General features: G+C 37.4%; 5 protein-coding genes across 7 annotated transcripts in view; 4 read left to right on the forward strand and 1 right to left on the reverse strand.

Annotated features, from left to right (window-relative positions):
- Positions 1–27,978, forward strand: part of LOC144639168 (uncharacterized) — a 70,008-nt gene that overhangs the window by 30,762 nt on the left and 11,268 nt on the right. The window lies entirely within an intron of this gene.
- Positions 3,070–27,958, reverse strand: LOC144639199 (neo-calmodulin-like). 3 transcript variants are annotated; one of them, XM_078498473.1, is made up of 6 exons: positions 10,218–10,236; positions 10,129–10,183; positions 8,421–8,454; positions 6,196–6,339; positions 5,165–5,407; positions 3,070–3,906 (listed from the first exon to the last, which is right to left on the reverse strand). In XM_078498473.1, the coding sequence occupies exons 2-6, from the start codon at positions 10,129–10,131 to the stop codon at positions 3,833–3,835; spliced, it is 498 nt and encodes a 165-aa protein (XP_078354599.1). In that variant the 5' UTR covers positions 10,132–10,183; positions 10,218–10,236; the 3' UTR covers positions 3,070–3,832. The 3 variants fall into 3 exon arrangements, with proteins under 3 accessions (XP_078354599.1, XP_078354601.1, XP_078354598.1); XM_078498475.1 differs by lacking the exons at positions 10,129–10,183; positions 10,218–10,236 and adding an exon at positions 27,860–27,958; XM_078498472.1 differs by having other exon boundaries at positions 10,129–10,279.
- LOC144639200 (uncharacterized) lies at positions 11,523–17,304 on the forward strand. The gene is made up of 5 exons (XM_078498476.1): positions 11,523–11,603; positions 12,838–12,865; positions 13,819–13,962; positions 15,761–16,000; positions 16,499–17,304. Exons 1-5 carry the CDS (start codon positions 11,601–11,603, stop codon positions 16,555–16,557), a joined length of 474 nt encoding a protein of 157 aa, XP_078354602.1. The 5' UTR covers positions 11,523–11,600; the 3' UTR covers positions 16,558–17,304.
- On the forward strand, positions 19,193–21,226 carry LOC144639191 (sphingosine 1-phosphate receptor 1-like). The gene has a single exon (XM_078498465.1). The coding sequence runs from the start codon at positions 19,239–19,241 to the stop codon at positions 20,259–20,261; it is 1,023 nt and encodes a 340-aa protein (XP_078354591.1). The 5' UTR covers positions 19,193–19,238; the 3' UTR covers positions 20,262–21,226.
- Positions 24,440–25,462, forward strand: LOC144637639 (adenosine receptor A2a-like). Its single transcript, XM_078496698.1, has one exon. It carries the CDS (start codon positions 24,440–24,442, stop codon positions 25,460–25,462), a length of 1,023 nt encoding a protein of 340 aa, XP_078352824.1.

The following is a 27,978-nucleotide window of genomic DNA, read 5'->3' on the forward strand; positions in this document are numbered from 1 at the left end:
TATTTGTATTGCAGATATACATTTTAAGCAAATGAAGGATCATCGAGTAATGTACTCAACTTAAGCAGTTTAGAAAAGCAAGCCTGAAAAAAAATTCAGGCTTGAACGGTCGAACCCATGACCTCTGCGATACTAGTGCAGCGCTCTAACCAACTGAGCTATCAAGCCACTGGGAGCTGGTCACTGTGAGTTCGTAATATACCCGTGGATGGAGAAGATAGAAATATATAGAAATTCATATATTTGTATTGCGGATATACATTTTAAGCAAATGAAGGATCATCGCAGTAATGTACTCAACTTAAGCAGTTGAGAAAAGCAAGCCTGAAAAAAAAAACTACTCTTCATTTTAAAACTAAAAACTACTCTTCATTTTAAACTGACCATGACTGCAGGCTATTGTTAGTCGTTCCCCAATCCGTTGTCTTGTGAGAAGACAACAATGACGAGAGGGTTGGGGGCATGCTCCCCGGGAAAATTTTAAAATTTGGGCCTCTGGAGGAAGAATTAGTTATTTCAACAGAACCGTACATTGTCATTTTATACAGCTAGAATACGTAAGTGCTCTTAAACGTTTTTCATATATTTGATTCTAGCCGATAGTGGTAAATCACGAACAACCCTTTTACCAGCGATGGCCAGTTTTCTGGCCAAGCAGAAAAGACCCCATTCCATCACCAATGGCCGGAAAACTGGCCAAACAAAACAAACTATCTTTCTTTTGGAAAAAACTGGGCACTACTTGGAAAAGCACATGCTTTGAAAAACTGAAGGGTAATGAAAGCGTTGTGAAACGAGGAAGAAATTTTAGGTCTTTTTTCAAACCATGCGTTGTCCATGTTATGTTTGTTGCCACTATTTATGTTTGTAACCCTCCCCCTCCTGTGAAAAAAACAGGTTTGGCCCTCCCCGATTTGTAAAAATTTTACTGATGACCCTCCCCTCTGAGGCCCCGGCCCACCCCTCCCCCCCCCAATAAAAAACGTACCTTCCCTTAGTAAAGCGAAATAAGTCAGCGCGCGATAGCAAGATTTAAGCACCCCAAGCTGATTATTATAGCAGCGCTTGACATAAGCGATCATTGTGGAACTGAAAACCCAAGTTAAATTTTATATTCCACAAATAAAAAAAATATAACTTACCATTTGCGGTTTTGTCTTGCTTCTATTTGAACTGGAACGGCGGGCCGCGCTGTTTGCGAATTGCGTTACCATATTATTTCCCGCCAGAATAAATTAACCCGGTAACAGTAATCTTTCGACGAAAATGCCGAATCTCTTTTCGTTTATTAGACAAAACCTTGCACAATCTTACAGGGCTTTCTTTTTGCATTCATCTATACGAGTTTTGAAGTAGCGAGGAAAATGTAGCAAAAAAATGAAATAAAAATATTCTTAAATTGGTAACAATGCTACTCAATTCATGTCGTGAAGACTAGCTACAACAATCGACTCCTTGAAAGCCCCAATCTTCACACATCAATTGTTTCCGCGTGCAGAATTACTGTTGATCTCGCTCTAACCGAATCATTTTCGTCGACTCGCTTTTACATTTATAACTTACCAAAGTCGACTCATACTTGCGGCTGTCCGTCGGATATCCAATGTCGTATAGCTGATACAAAAACACCAAAACGCCGCCTCAAACTTGACCGTGTTGCAAAGAAAACTTATGAAACAGGACTGAATCATTTAAGGTCGCAAACATTTCCGATATCGACAGTTTAGCAAAGAATATTCTTAAAGAAGATACACCGGTACGTTTCGAAACTGCAAAAGCAGAAATGAGTGACACAAGAAACATCACGTACACATAGCTTGGACCGGTTTCATTTCACATTTCCTGGCATGCGGTGACAAGTCATGTACAAGATTAAAAGACCTCCTGGACATAATTTTTTTCAATCTGTAGTCGCAAACAATGGTCTGCCTCCACAGACTGTTAAATTTAATTTGTGTCTCGCAAGAAAAACTAGTGACAGGATATTTGGCCATGGACTACTCTTCCATTCAGCTTTTCACACTGCTTAAATCTCGGAATGTACAAAATGATTAACCGAATAAATGCAACAATATTATAAAACCAAATACCTTAATCAGCTTCTGTTCGACTTCATAGCTCGCGTCTTGCTGCAACATTGTACACCAATGTGGTTTACCGTTTTCCCGCTCCATAATTCGCGCTAAAAGGTCCTTAAACTCTGCGTTCATTTGAGCTTTCTTCAGCTAAATACAGTCGGAATTATAACACTGTTTTTATCCCTCGCTTTCCTCGTGGTAAACAGCATAATGAATTGGTTATGATGATTCATTTGCAATTCAAATAACAGACAACGGTCACGTGCGTTTAGGCGCATTTCGATGTTATTTGTGTACCAGGTTGTGCATTACTTTTCGATCTGAAAGAAGGACAATGCGCATTTTTTCCTTTTTTTCATTATCTACATTAGTTAATTTATTTGTATAATTTCTTTTAAATTTATATTTTTATCTACACATTTTTTTAAAAATAAATTAAGAGGTAAGGTGAGGTGACGGGTCTAACTCATCCCATCTTGCACATTCGACCGTTAACTAACTTTTTTGTCCTATATTTTGCACAAGCCTTTCAGCCTGTAAATTCTGTCCCAAGAATGATGATTTCCAGTGCTTTAATCCCTCATTGTTGGAATCCCCTGTTAACCTGTGATGATCACTCCACGCAAATACAATTCTAGTCTTCTGATCAAGCTATTGCTATTGATGCTTTTATTAGTAACTAGACAGAAAATATAGAATGAATGACAGAAATAAGTTATTGCTTTACAACTTCTGACAATTTTTCACATGTAAAGAACAATTACCACCTAATGTGAAATGAGTTTTACTTTGTTTTATTATTTAAAATTTATTTCTAAAGCTATTCTCAGTGCTATACACCTTTATAAAATAACACAAATATTTTATTCACAGTCTTTCATTTTAGGCAAAGGATATAAAATCAAATCAATCTTTGGGATACCAACAGTTGTCTATGCATGCACGTGGAACGTTTGAAATTTATATATTACGGATAGATTATCTTTAAAAGTTTAGCCTACGTGTTTTGAAGTTTATTTGCAATCTGTTTCAGTTGACCCTACTCTTAGTCACCCTGGTTCTCTTTGCTTTGTTCTTGTTTGTGGAATTCTATAAAACTATTAAACTATGTTGGCGATTTTTCCGAGTAATTCTGTATCTCGTGGCGTGGCTAAAAATATTGTAAAGTCACTTTGCTAATGGATAGTCAATTTAATTATATCATGATGCAAAGTGAAAGAACTAGAATCCTTGCTATACCAGCTACAACAATTGCTATTTAAAGCTTGCTGGGATAAAATTTAATGTTGTTAGTGATTTTGTAACTGCAAAGTGAATCCTGATAACTGTTTTGTTGACCTCTCATGCACGTCGTTGCGGTAACGACGATGACGATGACGATGATGACGAAGACGGTGGCATGGCATAGATGATGACGTTGTTTTCATGATGATAATGATGATGATGATGGCGATAATGACGGTAATGATGATGATGATGATGATGATGGCGATAATGACGGTAATGATGATGATGATGAATGATGATGATGATGATGATGATCAATTTCATCATGTTGTTATCGTTGTTACTGTTGTGTTTATGAAAATGTGATGACATTGTTTTTGATGTTGTTGGTGATTGTAATTATGAATGCATCGGCGATAAATGATGACGATGACGGTGAAGATATCGATGACAAAGATTAATGTGCCAACGATTGCTAAGGTAATCTGCGCGAAGAAATTTTTTTTAGCAAGCCTTGGATCAGTCGACTAATCATCATTGCCTTCATCAGCTTCATGCTCAATGACTGGCAATCCTTCCGGTTCCACAAGCCACGCGAATTCTGTAAAATGATACAAATACAAATTCTTAAGAAACGTCTATAATCTAAAGACGTTGTACGAATCTGTGGTAAGAATTGTGGTAACCCCGCACCTCTTCCAGACCTCTATTTTCATTGGCCTCGATAAACTGTAGCTGCTGTTGTTTTTAGGGCTATGGACATTGATTGCAACATTAAGTCTTTTGTTTTTGTTAGCCAATAACGGATCTCGTTTAGACAGCTACTGGACGGCCCAAGAATGGCTACGTGAGCTATTTGAAACTTGACGTCAATAGATATAAAATGCATTGAATAAAGTGAGCTTTCACATGCTCCCCGGGGAATCCCATATTAAAAAGGGGCGGGGATGCTTGTCGGTAATTTTGAAAAGAGCCCCCGAAAGAGACCAATCTGGGCGTGGCTCAAGCACTCTTGACCCCTAAACTATACCAAAATACTAAACCGGCAAAATAGAATTTATATTTGTATATTTCTTCGTGTGCAAACCCTAAACGAGACCTCGACGGCTAAAATATGAGCCCGGAACACCCTAAGTGAGACCAAAAATCCAAAATTTACACCCCTAAGCAAGACGACGAGCATCCCACCCCTTTCATTTGGGTCTCCCCCCGGGACACTCGTTTTTTTCAATCTTTGCATGGTAACTAATTTTGTTTGGTTTTTCTACTAGTAATATCTGTTTGATGAATGCGTAGATTTTAAAATCAAGATGTAAACAATGGCGTCAGCAAGAGGGGCCTGTAACGAGAGTCCTGAAGGGAGGGAGGAGGAGGAGGGGGATATAAATCTCACTTTAAAACACCCCTCTGTAACAGACCCAGTGGAATCTTCATTCTCACCGGGTTTTCGAAACAAACGTCACTGGGTTGGCCAATTTCCCACTGGGTCGGCTTATTTGGGCTCGTTTTTAAAAAGGTCTATTCGACAAAAGTCACACTGTACAGTCACTGGGGAAGCATAAAAATAGGCGGGTAAAATCAAAATATCTGCTGGGTACCGGGGAGACTAAATTTTCACTGGGTAGGGGAAAATAATCCACTGGGTCGGGTTCCACTGGGTCTGTTACAGAGGGGTATTTTAAATTTCCTAGCCTATTGTTTCCCAACTTTTCCCAAATCCCATTCCCAGTTCCATTATTTTTTGTTTGTGATGACCCAAATCCCATTTTCCCATTGAAAATTTGCCCAAATCCCATTTCCCATTTTACACATTCAGGCCTCTCTGTTATGCTCTGTTATCTGTCGATCGAGCTTCATACCTTCCATACTTATCCTTCTGTCTTGGTGCAGATTAGCGGCTGTAATCAGATCTTTAAGGTCTTCTGCGGAGACTTTCCAATCCATGTTTTCCAACAGCTCTCTCAATTCAGCAGACTCGATATACCCTCTGTTATCCGGGTCAAAAACGCGAAAAGCTTGAATGATGTCTTCTTCTCTATCTTCAGGTTTTTTCTGTTGTTCCATGAGTTGTATATACTCCTCAAAGTTTAACCTCCCGTCCCCTGGTTAAAAAAACAATTGAAAACTGAATGGAGTACCAATAACCAAAAACACAAGGATATTTGAATGGAAATTCCCAGCGATATTTCACACTAGAATGTCTGATAACATAATTATATTCATAGGTACTGAAGAGGTCATTGAATTATATTTAAAACTCTGTTTTTTTATATTAATAAGACATTCGACAACACGAAGGATATATGATGCTCCTCCAGGGGTTGCAAGGAACAAAGGAACATGGCCGTAAACGTTTTGGGAACATGTGGTTTTGGGTAAAAAAAAAAAAAAAGAAAATGAAACTGGGAACACGGGGGCAAATAGTTAGGGAGGGACCAGGGAACATCAAAATCAAAGAAATACTTTTAGGGAACATAAGCTGATGAGAACAAAAGGAAAATTTTGTTGGGAACAGGGGAACATGGACCCCCCCGGGGGCCCCTCACATATAAGGCTCGATACTGGGCCTCTGAATCTGGTTAACTGATAAGGCCATCAATCCAACCACTGCTGAGAGGAGAAAGCCCTAGGCTGTACAAGCAAAGTCATCCACCCACGAACGTTTAAACATTAAAAGGGTAAATTCCTTTTTTAAATTTGTGACAAAACCTTCAGTAACCCATAAAAGTAATACAGTGGAACCGCGATGTAACGAACCCATTTACAACGAAGTCCCGCTATATAACGAACAGTTATCTCTAATCCGGCAAAAGTTACTAACAGCGAAATGTCCGACCAGAAGCCCGGTTTAACAAGCTGCCCCGGGCTTCACTGTCTTGCATTCACTTACCATCGTAATCCACAGTGAAAATCATTTGTTGCAAGTCTTCTTCTGTCGGGTTAAAACCCAGAGTTTTCATGATGGAATTCAGTTCTTTCGTAGTGATGTACCCATTGTTATCTCGGTCAAACATGTAGAAGGCATCCCGGTATTCTACGAAAAAATGTTTTGTTGTTATAGCAGTTATTTTAAAGTTGTTGTTTATCCAAAATAGCTGCATTTTAATTGTTGACATCACTGTATGATTTGATTTGTCAATGGTTCTAAGATTATCAAAAAGTCCTGTTTTTTACATGATGGCTTACGATCGCAACGATTTCTAAGAAAACATCAAACATCAACAAAGCAAGCTTAGCTGAGTATGACAAATGCATTGACTTAGCCTACGTTTACACGGGGCCGGTCCGGAACCGTTCCGAACCGAACCGGACCTGTTTACATGGAACCATTTGGAACCGATCCAGGTGTTTACACGGGACCGTTCTGGAACCGGTCCGCAACGGATCCATAACTGGACCTGCAAAATAGCAGGTCCAGTTTTGGATCCGTTACGGACAGGTTCCAGAACGGTCCCGTGTAAACAGAAGGCCTATCCGGTTCGAAAATCGGACCGGATCCGTTCCGGACCGGTCCCGTGTAAACATAGCCTTACTCAACTAGGAGGATTTACTGTATTGCATTAAGAGCAAAGGAAACCTCAGGACGATATTGGTTACATTGGTTACTCATGAAGGAACAATATGAATGTTCAAAGATAAATGTAGATTAACTAAAATATGAGTAAAACCTCACTTTTTGCGTTTATTCCGTCGAAAAACAAATAAAGTGTAGGAAACATTTTCGTAAAACCTGACAAATACTTAGAAACTAATAAGGCCCGGTTCAGAGGCCGTACTTTTCATGAGACGAACTCAAGGCGCGTTTACACGACTGAAAAATTTGGGTACGGACCCGTCAAAAAATTGGTCCGGACCACACCACTTTTGTAGAGAAACAGTCAAATCAAAACGGGGCCATAGGCGCCTATGGCCCCGTTTTGATTTGACTGTTTCTCTACAAAAGTGGTGAGGTCCGGACCAATTTTTTGACGGGTCCGTACCCAATCTTCTCGCTCGTGTAAACGCGCTTTCAATTCGAATTTGGACCGACCCAAATTGACAAAAGTACGCCTCTTGATTCAGAGGCCGTACTTTTTGGCCGTTCCGAGGCCTTTCCTAATACAATTCCAATAAAAACATGCAAAATACATTATAATAATTTATGAATTAGGATCGGCACATGAAAAGTACGGCGTCTGAATCAAAGTCGTTCCAAAGGCGTTCCACAGGCGAAATTCTCGGCCAAGCCAGGCGGGAAGAACGGGTGAGCCGTTCCAAATTAAAATAGCCGTTCTAATTTGATTCAGACGCCGATCTTTTCATGTACTTAATTCAAGGAATTAGGTTTGGCTCATAAAAAGATCGGCGTCTGAACCGGGCCTAACTTATGTTTAATGGTCGCCAAACAAAAATATGACAGTGGCTTCTGGCTTCTATAGAAAACGTTCCCATGTTTTGGGATAAGTCGATCAATAACTGTTAGTGATAAATGGAAAAATAAATTTCCTTGTGCTGCGTGGCACTTGTAAAAGTACAAAAGTATAATAAAGTTCTCACTAAATGAGTTGAAAGTGCCTTTAAAATAGTTAAAAGTTCCAGACGTTTCGGGCTAAGCCCTTCTTCAGTGGAAAGTCAGGATTTCAGTCAGTTACTGTTAGGCCCGGGCAAAACTTCGAACTTCACGTAAAACGAACTTACTGAGCGTATTAAGTTCATGATAAGTTCGACGTTTGACTCGGTTGAGTTCGTCCGACTGAATTAAATGTGAATTAAGATCGACCAACACGTTCTATCCGTCTGCGTCAAACGGATAGTACGTGTGAAGATCGACTGTAGGACAAACGTCGATCTTTTCATGAAACGAACTTAATAAATAAAGTTTAAATTTGTATGTTATTGTATTTTTTAGCTTGGAAATATAATTTCTTGCTGCTCTGAATTTGGTTCGACGAATAATGTTCGACGTTTGACCCAACGGTCGAGCTTTACCTGTTTGGGTCGACCAAAACTGCAATTTAAATTGTCTCATGTGAAGTTCGACGTTTAGTCTGGGCCTTGCAGAACAAAATGCTCCTTGAAGGCAGTATCGCATTCAAATTTGAACACGTTTATAGGAACATTGAGATAAAAACGTACCTTCGATTTGCTCATCAGACAACGTTAACCCTTCCTGTGTTTAACAAAAATAAGATATTTGTTATAATAAACCATCTGAATGCAAATGATAACCCAACACAGCTAGTACCCTTGGGGTTGGCTTAATTTTACCACTAATTGTCATTTCAAGAAAACGTAAGAGCTGTTGGTTATTCTTTGCAAAAAGGTTTAAACCTTATGTCTGCAAATGACATGTAAAAATCCAGTATTGCTAAAAGCAAATACTATTACAAATACGTAGAATTAAATGGCTCCCCAGTAGTTAATTGAGAAAAGGAGAATTTTTAAAGCAACGACAACTACAACGGAACCGAGAAAGAATAGTTCAATCAAAAGACTTTACACGTGCTTTATACAACTTGCCGTTTTTTGCAAAACAACAAAGTGCAAAGGTGGAATTCTGCGTATTTTGGGAACGCTTATGAGATACGATGGCGATTTCTTTCGTTTTGACGGGGGGCTTTAATTTCTGAAACCAGTTGACATACTCAATGTATGATAGGTAAAATACAATATATTATTGGCGTTGTCTGCGTCATCGCCGTCGCTATTGCCTAGGGCACTAAAATATGACATAAAAGACTGAGTTGGAGAAAAATTAAAAATACCTAATCGTTTTAGACTTAGTATGGATTTTCCAGATTACAAGCAATTAAAGAGAAAAGCCAATTACAAGATAACTTATAAAACATAATATAAAAAGGACTCGAAATTTGATGTGTTAATTTACACTTTTGTTTACGATTGAGGAGGGTCACTCTGTCATGCAGTCAAAGTAATTTGAATTGATTTCTAATGGGAATTCTTCTGGTAAATAGGATAAAAGGGCTACAGACGATTTTTCGTACTTTGGTCTAGAAAGTATGCTTATTTGCTAGCGAATCTGTCAGTTACAACGTCTATATCAACGCTGAATTTAGCGACCTGTTAAGGCAATCAATTATTAATAACTAGCTCGTCTGAAACTTAATGAGAATGTAAAATGCCAAGCACGAACGAGCGTGGTGATATTTAGTTTTTAAAGATGCATAACAAATACGCCCAGAAATGAACTTTAAATCTTCTTTACTGAAAAAAATAACCCCTAAACCTTAGCAAAGTCTGTAGCAAGTCCGTTAATAACAAAAATAGTATACAATGTAATCAGTTTCGCCATGTTTTTAGTGCCTTAATTCACTAGTTTGAACGCACAAATCTGGTGTCTCACTAAGTCGTTCAGCAGGTGGCGAGCGTTGTTTACTAAAACCAAGGTAACTTTTAAAATTGCAAAATAAAAATTAATGGCTACTAAATATGGCTGTCGTAGTCGAAAATCATTAGAATTAAACGAAAATCCTGAAACTTTATTTTTAAATACTACAAGCTAAAGTGCTTAATGGGGCTCATTCATTTACACATCGAAACACCACGAAATTGTTATAAAAAACACATTGATGCATATTGTTTAGTTCTCTTTTCTGATGCAATTGCAAATTACTACTACTAAAAAATGTAAATACTACACGGACATAAAACTAATGAGTGAAGCTTAGCCTTCGAGCTTCTTTCCTTCCCCATTTAACTGCTAACTTTCTCGCTGATTTCTAAACGACATTAAGGCAGGTTCGACGTAATAACGACCAACTGTATTTAACGCATCATTTTGGTGCTATTAGTCCGTTAAATTTACCACAAGCCAGTCACCTACCATTTTGTGTCGACTCCAGCTAACAGTTACTCCACGGATGTCACGATTTTAACTCTGCGCAGTCCAAGATCTACAGACGCAGCGTCGATTATTATTACGGTAAACTGCAAAATTGAGCAATGCAAGCTCTTCAAAGTTATTTCTCATACGCGTGTGTTTTCGCGCTTGTGATTGGTCAGCAACTTGATACCTGCACAGGATATCAAGCATGCGCAGAATATTGAAAAGTCAGCTCAATTGACAAAATAAACCGAAATAGACAGAACCCATAAATTTTATGTTGTCAGTATTGGCTATTATATCAAGTGAAATCTTTTTCGATAATTTCAATTTTGACAAACGTAACATTTTAGGCATAATTCCAAAGTTTAAAAAATTGCAGGAGCGGGGGATTACCCTTTTCAAGGTATAGAAGTTGAGATACCGTAAAATTGCGGTTATAAGCCCTCCCGCTTATAAGCCCCCCTGGTTATAGGCCCATCTATCTGGAAAACAAAAAAATACATCCGATTATAAGCCCCCCCGGATATAAGCCCCCCTCTGCTTGATGACAGTAATGAACAGAGCTAATTGTTGCTTTATTATGCGTTTTTTACTTAAAAACATATTTCGTTGAACACTACCGTGGCTCATTTCAAAACGTTCTTTTTATTCCACTTATAAGCCCTCCCGGATATAAGCCCGTCCGTTTATAAGCCCACCCAAAACCTCTTACGAACTTGTATAAGCCCAGGGCTTATAACCGGAATTTTACGGTATATTGCTAGTCGCGGCAACAATACCACCGTGACGTCACCCACGAATGACGCAAATTGCGAACAAGACACCCTCTGATGTCTTCTGTTTCGCCTTTATATAATAGTGAGCTGCTTCAAAACTATTTCATCGTTTAGACACTGACAGCATCCACATCTGAAGGAAAACCTTCTTAGTGATAAGAGCATAAACAAGCTGTGTTTCCAACATGTCACAGCAGGGGATTTGGCACTATTTGTCCCTTTCCAATTTTTTTAAGAATTAAAATTTAACCATGTCAGTAACAGAAGTACATTGTGTGGAGAACTTTTAAGCTTGTAAAATACCCGACAATAAATAATAGAACACAACATCGCCATTTGACCTCACTTACGACTTCATCAGTTAACTTAGTTAAAACCTTAGTATTTTGTATTTCCATGGGAAACAAACTCTTACCTTAATTGAGCTGAAACATATTCCGAGATATTTTACCATCGCAATTCGCATTTTTGTACTCGACTATTGGTTAACTATGCTGAAAACCAAAGTGTATCATTTTATTAATGCACTTTACAAAAAAGCGCTTTTATGATTGATGACAGCATTATGTCAGAAGCATAAGAAGTATCTTCTCAGAAGTACACTACATATAATAATTTGAAGAGCGGCCGCAGTAAAGCAAGGAGGCTACTAGCTGTCGGCATAATTGCGGTCAATATTTTTACAAGGAACTCATGGTACGTTATTCTGTTTTTCTTTTTATGTTACGTTTGAATTCTGTATTATCATTTTCTAACCGAAATATAGGCTCTGCGCTTCAATATTTCCGTCTCGACTCGCTTATGAGGCACTGCCGGTTGAAACGGAATTAATGCAAATTTTTTAAAGGCATCCCTCAATTTTTCTGCCGTGTAAGTTAAATTATTGTACAAAGTTGAAAAACACGTTGAACTTAACAAACCGACTGTACGAAACAAGTAACTCTATGTGATCTAGCTAAGCCATATTTAATATATTCTTTCTTTTTCCTTGCAATTAAAAAATAATATTAACAAAATCGATTATCTTTTCTCCTGGCTTCACTAAACACAATAACAAGGTTTTCAGCTTTTCCTAGTTATAAAAAATTAAAGTAACTATTTTGTATTCATAAAAATTTCATCGGTGTGTAAAAATGTCGGCTTTTAGTTGAATTTCACTTCTTGCTCATTAGAACTTCCAATCATATAGACGTGTGGTACATTGCAGTCAACTATATAGTTAGTATGCAGCAATTGTATAAAAAGCGCATAAGAATTTAAGCATGCTGTTTCAAAGCTTTAAACAGTCTTTTGCGGGAAGCTTCTGTAAACTGACTCAAAATAGAAGCGACTTTCTTAACAAAATGAGAGCTGCTATATTAACAAATAAAACTCCCAGTCATTTGTTCCGGGTTTTCTCTAAAATGTTACTGAAATAACACATTTAAAAAGGAGAGACACTGCACAAAACACGTTCTCATAGTGTATTGTAGGTTATGGCAAAACATTGTTGCATTTTGTAATTCATCGAGCAGTCCTTATTATAATACTACAATGTCACATTTTGAAATAAAATCCCCTAAAGTAACTTACAAGGCAGAAATTCCTTTCCTTTTGCCTGGCGTTGTATCGCGGCTCCTGCCAATTTGTACAAATTGATCAATTGCTTTTTCCCCCGGTACATTTACAGTTCGAATGCGCTCTAGGTGTCATATAGACATTGAATATTATAAAAATAAAATAAAATCACTCTATTTATGTGTCAGTGTATTAAGCATTGTTGTGCTAACTGAGGAAACTGTAAATAGATAAACACATATTACAAATCGAACAAAAAACTTGTTAAAAAAACCAACTGTCAGGATGCTGACCAGTTGGCTATTTACAAAGCGTAGAGGAGTTGAATTCGGTACCCTGATGCACTGTTTCGTTTGCCTATTTTTATTCACAGGAAAAACTATCGCGTGAAGAAGTACAAGGTTGGTATTATTTTAGCGTTATTTGGTCCGTTCGCAGGCTCTCCTGCTCGCAGGTTAAGCGTGATTCTAAAAAAAAAGCCGACACACATACATCGATACTACTGTCTTTGAAAATAATTAGAAGTGAAGATGCAATACGTACATTGATCAGAATACATATGTCCTTTAGGAATAGTAACAGGAGACTAACTGATAACGTGATAGTAACAGGAGGCAAACTGTATATATGGACATTCCAGCTTTGTCTTGGATTACTTCGACCCAATCATGTCAACTACCTTTTATATTATGTCACGTTCCTTTATCAATTTTTTTTCACAGCATGAAAACATAACTTTACTGTGGTAAAACGCGCAAGTAAAGCTGGCGTAAATTTGGAATTTAATAAGCTTTACGGTAACCTTTTCATTTTTTGAAGCTGACCTTTATGCCAACTTTACACTCAAGTTTAAAGGCAGTTAAAAAACTCATTAATAATTCATAAAGAAAATACAAAAGAAATTAATGTTTAATGAGTGTCTTTATATCTGATAAAGACACGGCTAAACTTTACGTCCAATTTTCTAGGCCAAAATAACCCCTAATCTAAATATTAGTGCAAGAACGAGTTGATCTACATCAGAAGATTTTTAAGCCGTTCAATAAATTCGCAGTTCGTGTTTTATCAAGTCTAAAACACTCGGCTGCGCCTCGTGTTTTAAACTTGATAAAACACTGCTGCTCATTTATTAAACATTACATAAAGAAACACTTTACACCAACTTTAAATCACATTTACACGCGGTAGCGTAAAGGTCGTTTTAACCACCTTTAACAACATTTAATTTATGGTGTGAAGTTGGATAACCAACTTTACACCAGATTTAACCACCCGGCTTTAATTTCACGTAAATCCCAATTTCCATGCTGCGTTTATTTGTTGTTATTTAGCATGCGATCGTTCATATTCTCAGAATACCTTGAGGTCTTTGAATACTTTGGCCAGGACAAGAATGGAAAGATATCAACAAAGCAACTCAGGCAGGCAATGCGCATGGTCGGCCTCAACCCAACTGACCAGCAGATACAGGCTCTTATTAATGAAAAGGAATACGATGGTAAGTTTAATGCACAACCACTTATTTAATGTTACTGACTGTTATTCACTTATTTAATGTTCATTGACACTGCAATGCCTTTATCCTGGCTTGCGTCTCCGTTTGGCCAGGACTTGCGTGCACTTGCGTTGACTTGCGTTCACTTTCGACGAGATAAAATTTGCACTTAAGTAAACACAAGGTTTTCACCGTTTGGCCACCGATCGCAAGTCAACGTTTTATTGTAGTTTAGTTCAAATGCTGAAGCACCTCGTAGCATTTTTTATGATCATGACTTTTTGCAAACTTGTCTACACTTGCGTTTCCGTTTGGCCACCCTACACAAGTCTGTACGCAAGTTTAATTTGCAATTACTTGCGTTAACCTGCGTTACCGGATCCATGGCTAATGGTTAAAAAGAAAAATCATGACGAGCGCGCCAACGACAAAGGTTTAATAAGCCGTGCATTAGCTCTCTATCATTTGCAAAACAACAACGCGAATTGACCATATTCTGTTTTTTTAATTTTGTCTGTTTCATCTTTTTCTGACATTTTTTTTATTTTTGTTTCCTTTGTTTTTTTTTTCCTTCTCTTTAATCTATCAGAACGGAGCAAAAACCAGTCTTAAAGGACCCTAGTCGGCCATCCCTTTGTTTTTGTTGACAAACGGGATTTGCGATATTGGCTGCGGTCACATCTACGACGTAACTGAAGTTTAACTATAGTTAGTCTCAAGTTACGTGACGTCATACCTAACTATAGTTAGTGCTTTCTGTCGTCTTTGCGGTCACACCAATGCAGTTAACTAGTTAGTTATGATTAGCTTTCGAATAATTTCGAATTTAAATTAGTTTATGACAACCCTTGTTGTTGATCTGTGTCTAGTTGTTCCTCTATTTGTTTCTATTTTTGCACGGCATCTCGGCGTTGAAGAAAATAAAATGAAGTAAGGATGCTAGACGCCGAAGAATTCAAGCTTTACTTTTGCTAACATTAGTGATATGCAATTTTTTGGCATGTTGTTTTTCTTTGCATATTTATGTTCATCTCGCACGTGCGAAAAGAATTGTCGCATTCTGATTGGTTTTTCGTTTGTAAACTTAAGACTAACCCATGAAACCTGCTTGGGTATAACTATAGTTAGTGTGTATTGTTTTGGATCAGCGAGGCGTAAATTTTCTAACTATAGTTAGGGTGAACGAAGAGGCGGTCACATTAGCGAAATAGCTAACTATAGTTAACGTCGTCTTAACTATAGTTAGCAGTCTAGATGTGACCGCAGCCATTATGTCTAAACGAAAGAGATCACAGTGAAATTGCTTAAGGTAATTTAACAGACTTCCACTAAAACAACCTGAGGCGATGCAATAGGATTTCTTTTCATACTGTATATAACATCGTTGGCATCGAAAATGGCGGATTCACGGATTTTAAGGAGTTATCCTTTGTGACCATATGACTTACGTACGGGCCTAGCCCCAGCATTGGCCGTTTTCACACTAGAAACGGACAAATCGTTGACGGACAAGTCGTCTGAAGATTTGTTCGTCTAGTGTGAATTTAAGACGGCTTTTTTGACGACTTGTCCGTCTAGGCGACCAATTTGTCCTTGAAAAATCGTCTTCCTAGACGGCCAAATCGACGGACAAATTCAGACGACTTGTACGTTTTCACACTAAGACGATTTGTCCGTCGAGACGATTTGTCCGTCTCTAGTGTGAAAACGGCCATTGCTTTGTTGGTCATGTATTCGAGCGTCGCTTTATTAAAGCTTGCCTGTTTTATAATCGACATCGTATTTTATTTGTTTTCGTCAGGTGATGGTTTCCTAGTCTTTTCTGATTTTATCAAAACCACGGAGGAGTACAAGAAACCTGATACTGAAAACGACCTTATCATGGCCTTCAGGGTATTTGATCCTGATAATAAAGGATTCGTTGAAGCAAAGGAGTTAAAGAAAGCTTTCCTGAGACTCAAAGATATCGCAAAAGAAAAAATCGAAGACGTTTTGGAGGCAGTAAATCTTGTAGATGATAGGCGGCACATTTATTTTGACGGTGCGTTTATAACAAAAAGCATTTGAACTTAATTTTGCGAGGTCTTTGCTTATGCGCCTTGAATGTAAAAAAGAAACAATCACTTTAGTTTATTGTTTTAGTTTTTATCGGGTAGTAAGTGCATTGGTTTAATTTGTAAAAGGCTAATGAGCTATAAAAAAGAGCGTTCACAGCGAAATTACTTAAGTATTGCCAACCGAGGTGGCCTTCCCTATAAGCCTGGTGGTTTCCTCAGGGTCTCCTCGTCTTATCTACTATAGTTATTGTTGTAATAATTCATTTCAAAAGTGGCTAATAAATGATGATGACGATGATGATGATGATAATGATGATAAAAAAGTAGTGACTTTTGAAATAAAATTTTCCTTTTTTGCATCATTTCATGACCAAGTATAAGTAGTTCACAAAGGTATAAAACAATATGCTGCATGTCAAATGTTGTAAACAAAAATTAAACCCATTTTCCTTATTTTTTGTATGTTTTTTTTTTCTCTTCAGAATTTTCAAGGCTTTTGGTTCCTCTGATCAACAGAGATCTGGACATAATCTGCTTGTAACGAACATATTTAAAAGGTGGACAACATTATTCACTGAATATTGACATAATTCGAATCACAGGGGACCGAAAATACAGAATTACAACGAAAGGCTGGCAACTGATTGACTGCGTTTTTTCTCATTTATTTTGTTGTGGGCATCATTATTTTGGTAATTCCCGATTGATTAAACATTGCTAGTAACTTATATCGATATTATAAGTTCTGAGAATTCGATAAAAGGTCTCTTGCATTACTGTAAAGTTAGATCGCAAAAAGAAGATCCTCTAAGCGACCCTCTTATCCTAAACAGAGACCCAAAAGGGCTTAGGGTTCCATGCAAGGGCTTCAGGCACCCCCAAAAATCAACGCTTCGGCTCAGGCTCTGCGACGAACGTTTTTCATGTCTCCAATTTCTGTGGCAAAATAATGTAGGGCTCTAAGCAGCAACACTGACGACGGGGCTTCAGGCTCCCGGATCCCCCCCCCCCCCCCCTTTCAGGAGCCTGTCTAGAGAGTCGGTCAAAATAAAGGCGAGGATAAATATGCGACATTACGTTAGTCTTAAATAAAACCTATAAAAGTAGATCTCAGCTTGGTTTACAAAGGGAAACGTGAACTTGGAAACAAGTGCCAATCGAGGAATTGTATTTACGCGGACTTCAGCTATTGATCGTTTATTTCCCACAAGTAAACTTGACATACAATAAAGGCGGTAGATCTGGCTAGTACAAAAGATCCCGCTTTATGTGTTTAAAAAAAAGGAACTTAAGAAAAGGCCAGAATGCTGCTTGCAGTGGGATTGTTAAGGCAACTTTCGGCCTAAAAATACAGTCGAAGCTCTCGTAAGCGGACACCCTCGGGACGCGAAAAAAGTGTCCGTAACTGGAGTTGGCCGCTTACGAAAATGGTTCTCGTACGCGGCCAGTAGAGGTGTACGGGATAGAGGGCTTCTTACGGGAGCTTGCCCAGCTAACAATAACTGACCAGACGGACGTGGATGACGAAAAAACAAGCACTGAAATATGGTACTGTAATTTTTGTTAAATCATTGTGACGAACGGCGATGAGAAGTTGATTGATAAAAACAAAAAACAGAGGTTTTTGTAGGATTTTCATCGGGGTGTCCGCTTATTGGAGCTTAAAAACAAAGAAAAAGTCTAAGTCGTAATCTTTGAAAGTATCCGCGGCCGCTTACGGGAATGTCCGCTTACGAAAAAGTAAAAATACAGAGTTTGTATGGGAGTTAAAACGGGGTTTCAAACAAGGTGGCCGTAAGTAGAGCTGTCCGCTTACGAGAGTGTCCGTTAAGAGAGCTTTGACTGTAGCACATGACTGGGCTAGGAAAGCGAGGCAAGTGAAGTGTTGTAGTAAAGTAAAGCAGGTGAACTGAAGTGTGGTTATTTTAATTTGTTTTTGTTGTTTGCCTATTCTTGTACAAAGAAACTGATACCTTTTTGTTTTTGACAAGATTTGAAAGATTTAAAATAATATGATTTTTTAGTAGAAGCCGGTTAAATGAAATCGGTCGTTCCGTGAGTGCTGCTCGACTTCAAATTTGCATCACTGAATGCCAAGCTACATTTTCGTAAGGCAAAAAAGTTAGGGACTTCATTAGTCAAAAGAAAAAATAACGACAGAAAAAATTCAAATTGCTAAAATAAATGACATATGAACAAACATATTTCCTGAAATCGGCTTTAATTACAGCCAAAATTGCATCAATGACGTATGTTCAGATGGACTTCGCGGTTATGAAGTAACCGATGCTTTCAAGATTTACTTTGAAGACAAGCGTAAAAACAAACAAATTTAAAGCAATTATTGTGGCAAGAATCGAAAACCTTGCTTGCTATGGTACATTATGAGTCGAAACGAAACGAGAGAGCGGGGAATATTGACAAGAATTTGACAGCGCTCAGCAAGTGCAACAAGCTGATACAATAAGCTTTCAAAAGCTTTCAAAATTTATCTCGCAATAAAACAAAAGTAACATTATTGTTTTTGACCAAACAAGGAAAATTTCCAGTCGGCTTGGGTGAAATTCGCATTTTTGGACAAAATGAAGCTATACCAAGGTAAATTTAATAAACCAAGGTTAAATTCGCGGCATTTTTTGGCCTTTGCCGGCTTTACAAGTTAAGTCAAGTCAAGTGGCGATGTTATGACGCACAACACTGAAAAATAATTAAAACGAACTGTCTGTGTTGACTTCGGAGTAAGCGGTTAAATTACAAAGCTCTTTGCGCTTTTCGTTTTTGAATGACGCAGTGTTTAGGAAAAATTGTTTTCAGTGGAGTGTTGTACTGGTACGGTTCTAGTCACACTTTAGAGACTTAAGGGGTTTACAATTGTCTACAATGACAAAGTCCAAAATTTACAAGACAGTTACTTTGGAGTTAACATGGTACACTCATTCGTCAAAGTTGATAAATCTGCCATTCTAAAAGAAACGATATAGGGTTCATATTAAAGAGGATGCTGAGGGCTTAATCGTCGGCAATGAAGTGACGTTTCCCATGCAAATAATAATTACTTGTGGAAAATGATCTGGAACGCCTCCAAAAGGTTGTCAATATTTCAATTTCAAGGCCAACTGAACCATCTGTTAAAAAGCAACAGCAAAAAAATCATTTGTTGAAGCAAGTGTTGAGTTTATACTTCTATAGGCGCGTTGTGGAAAGAAGAGTTATTCCTGATTGATGGCTAATAACACCTCGACTCAAGATCTCCCTCATGTCCAATCATGTTTTCATTTATCAGATCCAAATTTCGACAAAGTTTCAGAACGTTTTATTATAAACCTTGCAACGGCCATTATCAACATTATTGCCTCTCCTTTTGCAGTGATATCCAACTCTTTAATTGTCATTACTATCTTTAGCAGTTCGCGTCTACGGACGCCTTCAAATCTCTTCATAGGATGCCTGGCGCTCTCTGATGTCTTTGTTGGCCTTGCAGTACAACCAGGTTACATTTGTTTTAGACTCATGGAAAACCAGCATCGTTCGGTTCCCTGTTTTGTAAGGGTTACATATGCCAATGCATTTTTCGTTTGTTGCGGAGTGTCATTTATGACTCTAAGTGCTGTAACCTACGAACGTTTAGTAGCGGTGCGACTTCGGGCAAGATACAATGATGTGTTTACAGCAAAACGTGTCCTCAAGTTTATGGCGGCTATTTGGATCGTGAACATTATATTAACAAGCTTGCAATGGGTAGGAATAAGCCAAATAATAAAAGGCATACATTACATTATATGGTTTCTCTGTCTTCTGGGTTCTGTGCTTGCAAATATTGGAATCAGTTTGATTCTGCGTCGACATCATCGCCAATTACAGCCTCACAGCACGATCCCAGAAGATATCCGAAGACAAAGAGAACTGAGGCTAACAAGAAACATCTCAATCATTGTTGGAGTGTATTTGTTGCTTAACATGCCTCTTTTGTTTATAAAAATGTATCGGCACATTTTCAGGCAAGCCATTAATTCTTACAACCACTATAGTTGGACAGAAACTCTTGCATTTCTGAACTCATGCACAAATCCATTACTCTGCTACTGGAAGAATCGGCAAATTCGTCACTGCATTAAAACGATTCCAGAAAGAATAGCTTGTCACTTGGTGGACAGTGAAGAAAACATGCACAGTCCTAAATATAACAGTAGTAGTGTTACTAAATATACGGCGAATACAGCAGAAGTGTCAGTCGGTTTACAATGAATGTCAACACAGGTAAAAAATGGTTTCGAGTGCCATTTGGAAACAAATACATATCCCAAATGGCAGCCATGTCTGAGAAACTTCCTGACGCTTTACACGTCCAAATTTCATAGAAAGGAACCTTGATATCAAAACATCCTTAGAGAATCTACAAAATACTAGTTATCTGAGACGTTCGAAATCGTCGAAATCCTCGGCAATTTTCGGTCGCTTTGACAATCTTGGAAGTCTTCGAGTGACACTCGGTCAACATTAAAAGCCTTGGAGTCATGTTATCGGGCGATCGTCGACATCCGTTAAGCCTTTAGGTTTCATATCTTAGGACTTTCTTTAAAAATATCTACGTTGTAATTTACATTTATAGACTTTTCACTCTTATCTCCAAATAATTAAAATAATGATCTTGTCATGCACTGGACAATTTTACAGTACACCATTTAAAAAAGTAGCTTTGTTACGACAGTGAGTATAATAGTGTAGAAAAATAAAACCCAGAAACATCGTTTTTTTCGATTTAAGCCAATCTAGCTCATTTTATTAATGTGTTGAGAACTTGTCAGAGAGATAGCGAAACCAAACGCAACGCAATGTTATTAAATTCATTAAAAGATGAAATGGACCGCCAAAAGCTATATATGCTGTTTATTTTTTGCCAGACTCTTAAATATCACGCGATATTAATCTTCAGAGAAAACAATATAGAAGAAAAACCGCGAGAGAGTTGAATTTTCTGACAACGTACTATAGACTAAATATAAATGAGTAGACCTTGTCGCCTGATGTTCCAGGCGATAAAGAAGCAGAAAAAAATTGTTTTCTAGCGGTGCTCATCCACGAATCTGAAAAATGTTCTCGAAAGTGTCAATTATAAACTCACACTGCGCCAAAATGACGTCAATAATTTTAAAATGCGCCATCTTGGATTCGCCATCTCGAAAAATCGATTTGAAGATTTTTTCACAAATTCCAACACCAAATTTGATCAAATTAAATAATTAATCAAATTAAATCAAATAAAATTATGTATATTAATATTATAAATTTATTCAGGTGTATATAGATTTTATCTAAGAATTAAATTATTATTATCATTATTATTATTATTATTATTATTATTAATTTTCTTAGGGGTCAGCTTTACAAGAGGATTTGTTCCTCCCTACTGACATCCTTTTGTATTTCTTTTTCTCTATATTGCAATAAAGTTGTTGTAAATAAGAAAAATGAAATAATGTCATTGTAGCGAACGGAACCATATTTTCTGACAATAAGATCAACTTTAAAAGTGCGCCAGTGTACGACGGGTTTTATTTTCGGATGACAGGAACTTTCTCCGGAAATCTCTTTTGAAACAAAATACACAACACAAGAGTTCAATTCACTAACTGACGGATGAAGTTTCTGGGAATCGACTTACAGCGCGATAGAATAAATAACCGGCGGATAACTATTGCAATTTTAAATTAACAATCAAAAATTTGTTTACTTTGAAGAAAAGCACAGAAGAGGGAGAAGAGTTCAATTTCCTTCATGACGGATAAAGTGAATCAAGCTATGGCCACGATAGAACTAATGACTTATAGACAAATTCTGGCAATTTGATTAAACAGCGTACAAAAAAGAAACAAAAACACAAAGGGGAGTTACATAAAAGAGAACTTAAGACAAATAAATTTAAAACTGTTATCTCCACTTAGAACCAGAAAAACTCGCTTGGTGTGCTAAAGACACTTGGCGAGTTTCATAATGACTTTCATTTCATATTGACAAAAGGTGACAAAGCTCAGCAACTGAAGTGAAAGCTGACACGATAATTAAACTACTACTGGAAGAACCGGCAAATTCGTCAGTGCATAAAAGCGATACGAGAAAGAATAACTCAGTCAGTCACTTGGTACACAGTGAAAAAACATGCACAGTCCTAACTATAACAGTAGTATAGTTTTACTAAATATACGGCGAATACAGCAGAAGTGTCAGTGGGGAGTCTACAATGAATGTAAACATGAATTTAACACAGTCGTTTGAGTTCCATTTGGAAAACAAAATATTTATTCCAAATAACCAAAATGTGTGAAAAACGTTCTAACGCTTTGCTCATATCATCAAATTGCATTAGAAGGAAACCTTGATATAAAAAAGATTCTTTAAAAATCTACAAAACACTTTTTATCCGACATGTAAATCTTTAAAATCTTCGGCAATTTTATGTAGTTTAAGCAATCATATCTCAAAAGTCTTCGAGTGACCCTCGGTTAACATTGGAAGTCTTGAAAATATATCTGACATCCGCAAAGGCTCTTTATTGTATATTGTTTGGACTTTCTTTGCAAATATCGACGTTTGTGGCTGCGCAGCAGTTTTCATTAGTTTAACCATAATGCCTTGCGTTCTATCGTTTTTTTTTTCACAATGCTTTGCGGCAAGCAGGAGCAAGAACAAAAATCGATCGACATACGAAGAATCACATATGTTCACTTCCGAGGCATTATTTTTCATCCGCGGACAGACAACTCACTGCTTTGATGGTACAGCTGAAAAAGAAAAACTTCATAGAATATGAAGTGTCACAAAACTCTATTCTTGAAGGGCAGAATAAAGAATAGTTTATTGAACAAGAAAATGTGGCAAGGAAACTAACTTCGACAAGGTACAAGACAACTTTGACACGTTTTTAACCGAATTTTAACGACGTTAACGCATATGAGTTATTAATGGCTTACGTGGACTTGACACATTAAGTTTACCTGTAAAAGCACATTCACAACTTCTTTGTTATTTCGTTTTAAAGACTATATGTGAAGTTAAAAGAGCTTATTAAGACTTAAGCTATGCGTAAGGGTAATTCTATTTTATTTTCTTTGCAGAAATTATAAATAACACACTGTAAATTCCTTTCTCCGAAACTGAAATAAAGTTCGGTGTACTTCTTACTCAGAAAGGGTGGATGTAAATTTTTAAACGTTCATATAAAGACAGCGGCAAATTTGTTGTTTCAACACTTTTAGCGGATGTGTTTATCCAGTATCTCAAATGCACTATTAACATGACTGTAGCTGTTAATCAAAGAATATATTGAAATATAAGTTTTATCAAAAGCATATCACCTTGGTGATATGCTTTTGATAAACACTCAATGATGAGAGCTTTCGGTTGCCGGTTTTAAGCTTGGTTTACAACCATGTTATTTCAGTCAAGAAGAGTTCGGGGTGGTGTCATGATCATTTATATTTAAAGCTTCACGGCCACATAAAGCACACACTTTCAGATTTAAATGTGCGTTAGTTTTTTTTGTATTTCAAGAATAGCTGATAATTGGTGTTGTGCAGTATCGCTTTTACACTCACTCGCGTGCCACTTTAATTTAGAGACTCTCAATTAAATTAAGAGAATTTACAAAAGTTCTCGAGATAATTAAAACTCACGGCAGGCGTTTGCATAAATCTTTCGGCACTTGATCGATTCAGCTGTCAAGTTGGTCACTCTTGCTTAGGCTCCTAGCCAAAATATCTTAAAAACAGTTGGGCGCTAGTGGTAGTTTTGAAACGTTTGGCTATTGCTAAAGTTTATTTTCACTGAGATCACCAAATTCAGCAAAACACGGCGAAATGATGTCAAGAAGCTGCGTTCGCGTTCTTGTAATTAAATTAAATGTAATCATTAATCTTTCAAACGTTTTCCTTAATTTCGCTTTGTTTTGTTTATTCACATGGCATCAACGGTTGATCCTGAAAGCATAATTTAAATCGCATGGCCTAGTTCCATCTTGAAGAAGAGAAGACTATGAACCATGTAACATTCTGTCAGCACAATACGAGAACAATTTAAAAAACGCAAGCCGCCGGCAAAAACGTCCAAAACAGATAACTGATTTTCAACCAGTTTAGCAGATAAAAGCTGAGTAACTGAACAATGGGCGAAAAAAACGTATTAACAGCAGGGGAAAGCTGTAGTGTCCACTATCCCTGTATTTAAAAAAATGTTGAGGGCATAATCGTGGGAAACGAACCGATGTTTCCGATGCAAATAATAATTTCTTATGAAAATGATCTGGAACCCCCCCCAAAAGGTTATCAATATTACAATTTCAAGTTCCAGCTGAACCATATCTTGAAAATCCTCCGTAGGAGGAAGTGTTGCGTTTATACTTTTGTAGGCCCCTCGAAGAACGAACATTGATGGCTTACAACACGTCGACTCAAGATCTTTCTCATGCCCAATCGTGTTTTCATTTACCAGATCCCAATTTCGACAAAGTTTCAGAACGTTTTATTATGAACCTTGTTACAGCCATTATCAACATTATTGCCTCTCCTTTGGCAGTGTTATCCAATTCTTTAATTGTCATCGCTATCTTTAGCAGTTCTCGTCTACGAACGCCTTCAAATCTTTTTATTGGATGCCTGGCGCTCTCTGATGTCTTTGTTGGCCTTGCAGTACAACCAGGTTACATATGTTTTAGACTCATGGAAAACCAGCATCGTTCGGTTCCTTGCTTTGTAAGAATTACATATTCTAGTGCATTTTTCGTTTGTTGCGGAGTGTCATTTATGACTCTCAGTGCTGTAACCTACGAACGTTTGGTAGCGGTGCGACTTCGGGCAAGATACAATGATGTGTTTACAGCAAAACGTGTCCTCAAGTTTATGGCGGCTATTTGGATCGTGAACATTATATTAACAAGCTTGCAATGGGTAGGAATAAGCCAAATAATAAAAGGCACACATTACATTATATGGTTTCTCTGTCTTCTGGGTTCTGTGCTTGCAAACATTGGAATCGGTTTGATTCTGCGTCGACATCATCGCCAATTACAGCCTCACAGCACGATCCCGGAAGATATCCGAAAACAAAGAGAACTGAGGCTAACAAGAAACATCTCAATCATTGTTGGAGTGTATTTGTTGCTTAACATGCCTCTTTTGTTTATAAAAATGTATCGGCACATTTTCAGGCAAGCCATTAATTCTTACAACCACTATAGTTGGACAGAAACTCTTGCATTTCTAAACTCATGCACAAATCCATTACTCTGCTACTGGAAGAACCGGCAAATTCGTCAGTGCATTAAAACTATTCCAGAAAGAATAGCTTGCCACTTGGTACACAGTGAAGAAAACATACACAGTCCTAACTATAACAGTAGTAGCGTTACTAAATATACGGCGAATACAGCAGAAGTGTCAGTGGGTCTGCAATAAATGTAAACACAGGTAAAAAGTGGTTTCGAGTTCCATTTCGAAAAAGATTTTTATCCCAAATGGCAGAAATGCCTGAAAAACTTCCTAATGCTTTTCTCGTCCAAATGTCATTGAAAGGAACCTTGATATAAAAACATCCTTAGAGAATCTACAAAATACTAGTTATCTGAGACGTTGGAAATCGTCGAAATCCTGGACAATTTTCGGTCGCTTTGACAATCTTGAAAGTCTTCGAGTGACTCTGTAAACATTAAAAGTCATTATCGGGCGATCTTTGACATCCGTTAAGTCTTTAGGTTTCATTTCTTAGGATTTTTTTTTAAAATATCTTCGTTGTAATTTACATTTATACACTTTTTACTCTTGTCTCCACATAAAATACTGATCTCGTCCGACAAGATCAGTATAACAGTAATGTAAATAGTCGCTTGAATGTAACAGTGTTGGAAAAAACCAAGAAGCATGTATTTTTGTACTCAGTAAAATACACCACTTCAGAATGTCACAGAGATGGTGAAACCAAACGCAACAATGTCATGAAATTCATTAAAAGATAAAATGGACCGCCGGAAGGTATATATACTGTTTACCTTTCGCAGAATCTTTAATATCACGATATATTAATCTTCAGAGTAACAATACTTTTACGTTGTCAAAAACATTTCTGACAACGTACTAGAGCGGTTTTCACTTGAGTGTCGAAAGTAATTTGCGTTTGCTTTGGTTTTGCGTTCACTACGCTTAGTGATTGGTTTAAAAATTTCGCGCCACTTTCTCGGCCAATCAGGAGTAAAACCAAAACCAATTGTTACTCGCTCGCGCACGTTTTCCCGCGCTTCGTGTCAACTACATGTATTTGCTTCGAGTTTTGATTGGTTCACTCGATTGTCTGTGTCCTTTGTGATTGGCCGGAGTAATTACTTTGGTTTTGGTTTAACGATACTCAATTGAAAACTGCTCTATACACCAATCGCTGGATTTATTGCACTCAGCAGCAAGCTATTCTCTAGCGGTGCCACGTTATCCACCTGTTATCAGTAAAAACGTCCACGAATGTTCGCGAAAGTGTTGATCTTGTGTCAATTATGAACTCACATCGTGCCAAAATGACGTCAATAATTTTAAAATACGTCATTATGACATCTTGGAAAATCGATATGAAGATTTTTCACAAATTCCAGCGCCAAATTTAAAATAATGTCATTGTAGCGAACGGAACCATACTTTACGACAATAAGAACAGCTTTAAAAGAACACCAACGTACGACAAGCTTTATTTTTGGATGACAGGAACTTTTTCCGGAAATCTCTTTTGAAATAAAATACATCAACAGAAGAGTTCAATTTACTAGCTGACGGATGAAGCATTTTGAAATAGAATCCATAACCTTCAGAAAGATACCGCAATTTTAAATAAACAATGCAAGAATTTGTTTAACTTGAAGAAAAGAGCAAAGGTAAAAGAGTTCAATTTCCTTCACGACGGATGCAACAGTGATGAAGTGAATTGATTTATGGCCACGATGGAATCATTGACGTACAGACAGATAGTGCCAATTTGATTACACGGACAAAAAAGCAATAAAATAACCTCCCCCCCCCCCCCCCCCCTTCCAAAAGAAGACAAAAATGTTAACGTTCAAGAAAACCACAAAAAAGACTATTATCACACTTAAAAGGTTTGTTAATCGTGAGCCGAAAAGGAACGTGAAAACTGAAGACACGCAGTGAGTTTCATAATGACTTTCATTTCACATTAATCAAGATGGTTTACAGAAATTATCCCTGACTTCTGAAGTATGATAAATCAGCTAGTAAAAATTGTTTTTAATTGTTTTGGTACGGTTTGTTTTACCTAAAAGATCATATATAATTAATTTTGTAGTTAACAGAAGAAACGATCTCGTTACCCTCCATTCTAAATGACTGAGTTATGATCAGTATGATACGACTGTTTGCAAACTTAAGTTGAAAATGAATACGAAGCAGTTTGAAAGCATTTGTCGTTTGTTGCGTAGTGTCTTTCGTGACTTTAAGTGTTGTAACCTACGACTTCGAGCAAGGGACAAAAAATGAATTAACAGAAACACGTGTCCTTTTAAGGTAAGTACTTTATGACTAATTTTATTTCACATAATTTGAAAAGCAATAAGAATGTTTACTTAGGCTGATCACGATGGAAAACTTCAAGCTGTTCTTGCCTTGTTTGTTGGGAATAATATAGTTTAAACGCAAATCAGGTGATACGCTCTCATTCTTTTGCGGGGTATAACAAACGAATTTGTGTGTAAACCGAAAGAAGATATGTGCTTAGCAGTCTCAGTATTTAGGAGTTAGCTGGTGTCTTGCTGGTGGGGGTTAAAATCAAATTAACTATCTGTATCATTATAAACTTACCTGACTGTGTAATTATGTTGTCCCAAGTGTTTTTTTGTCTGCCGTCTTGTGCTTAGGAATTTCTCTAAGAAAAGAAGAAAAAACAAAAGCAAGAACACCCCCCCCCCCCCTCTTCCCTA

Source organism: Oculina patagonica, chromosome 14 (assembly GCF_052425735.1).
Source record: "Oculina patagonica isolate OP01 chromosome 14, crgOcupat, whole genome shotgun sequence".
In the NCBI taxonomy this organism is placed as follows: domain Eukaryota; kingdom Metazoa; phylum Cnidaria; class Anthozoa; order Scleractinia; family Oculinidae; genus Oculina; species Oculina patagonica.

What these genes read in the sequence shown, in the direction of transcription:
- LOC144639200 (XM_078498476.1), top strand. An exon ending in TAATGAAAAGGAATACGATG is followed by an intron (nt 13,963 to 15,760) that starts GTAAGTTTAATG and finishes TGTTTTCGTCAG; the next exon opens with GTGATGGTTTCCTAGTCTTT. An exon ending in GCGGCACATTTATTTTGACG is followed by an intron (nt 16,001 to 16,498) that starts GTGCGTTTATAA and finishes TTTTCTCTTCAG; the next exon opens with AATTTTCAAGGCTTTTGGTT.
- LOC144639191 (XM_078498465.1), top strand. Translation starts at nt 19,239, where the DNA reads ATGGCTAATAACACCTCGACTCAAGATCTCCCTCATGTCCAATCATGT.
- LOC144639199 (XM_078498472.1), bottom strand. An exon ending in TTTCACTGTGGATTACGATG is followed by an intron (nt 5,408 to 6,195) that starts GTAAGTGAATGC and finishes TTTTTTAACCAG; the next exon opens with GGGACGGGAGGTTAAACTTT. An exon ending in CAGAAGGATAAGTATGGAAG is followed by an intron (nt 3,907 to 5,164) that starts GTATGAAGCTCG and finishes ATCATTTTACAG; the next exon opens with AATTCGCGTGGCTTGTGGAA.
- LOC144637639 (XM_078496698.1), top strand. Translation starts at nt 24,440, where the DNA reads ATGGCTTACAACACGTCGACTCAAGATCTTTCTCATGCCCAATCGTGT.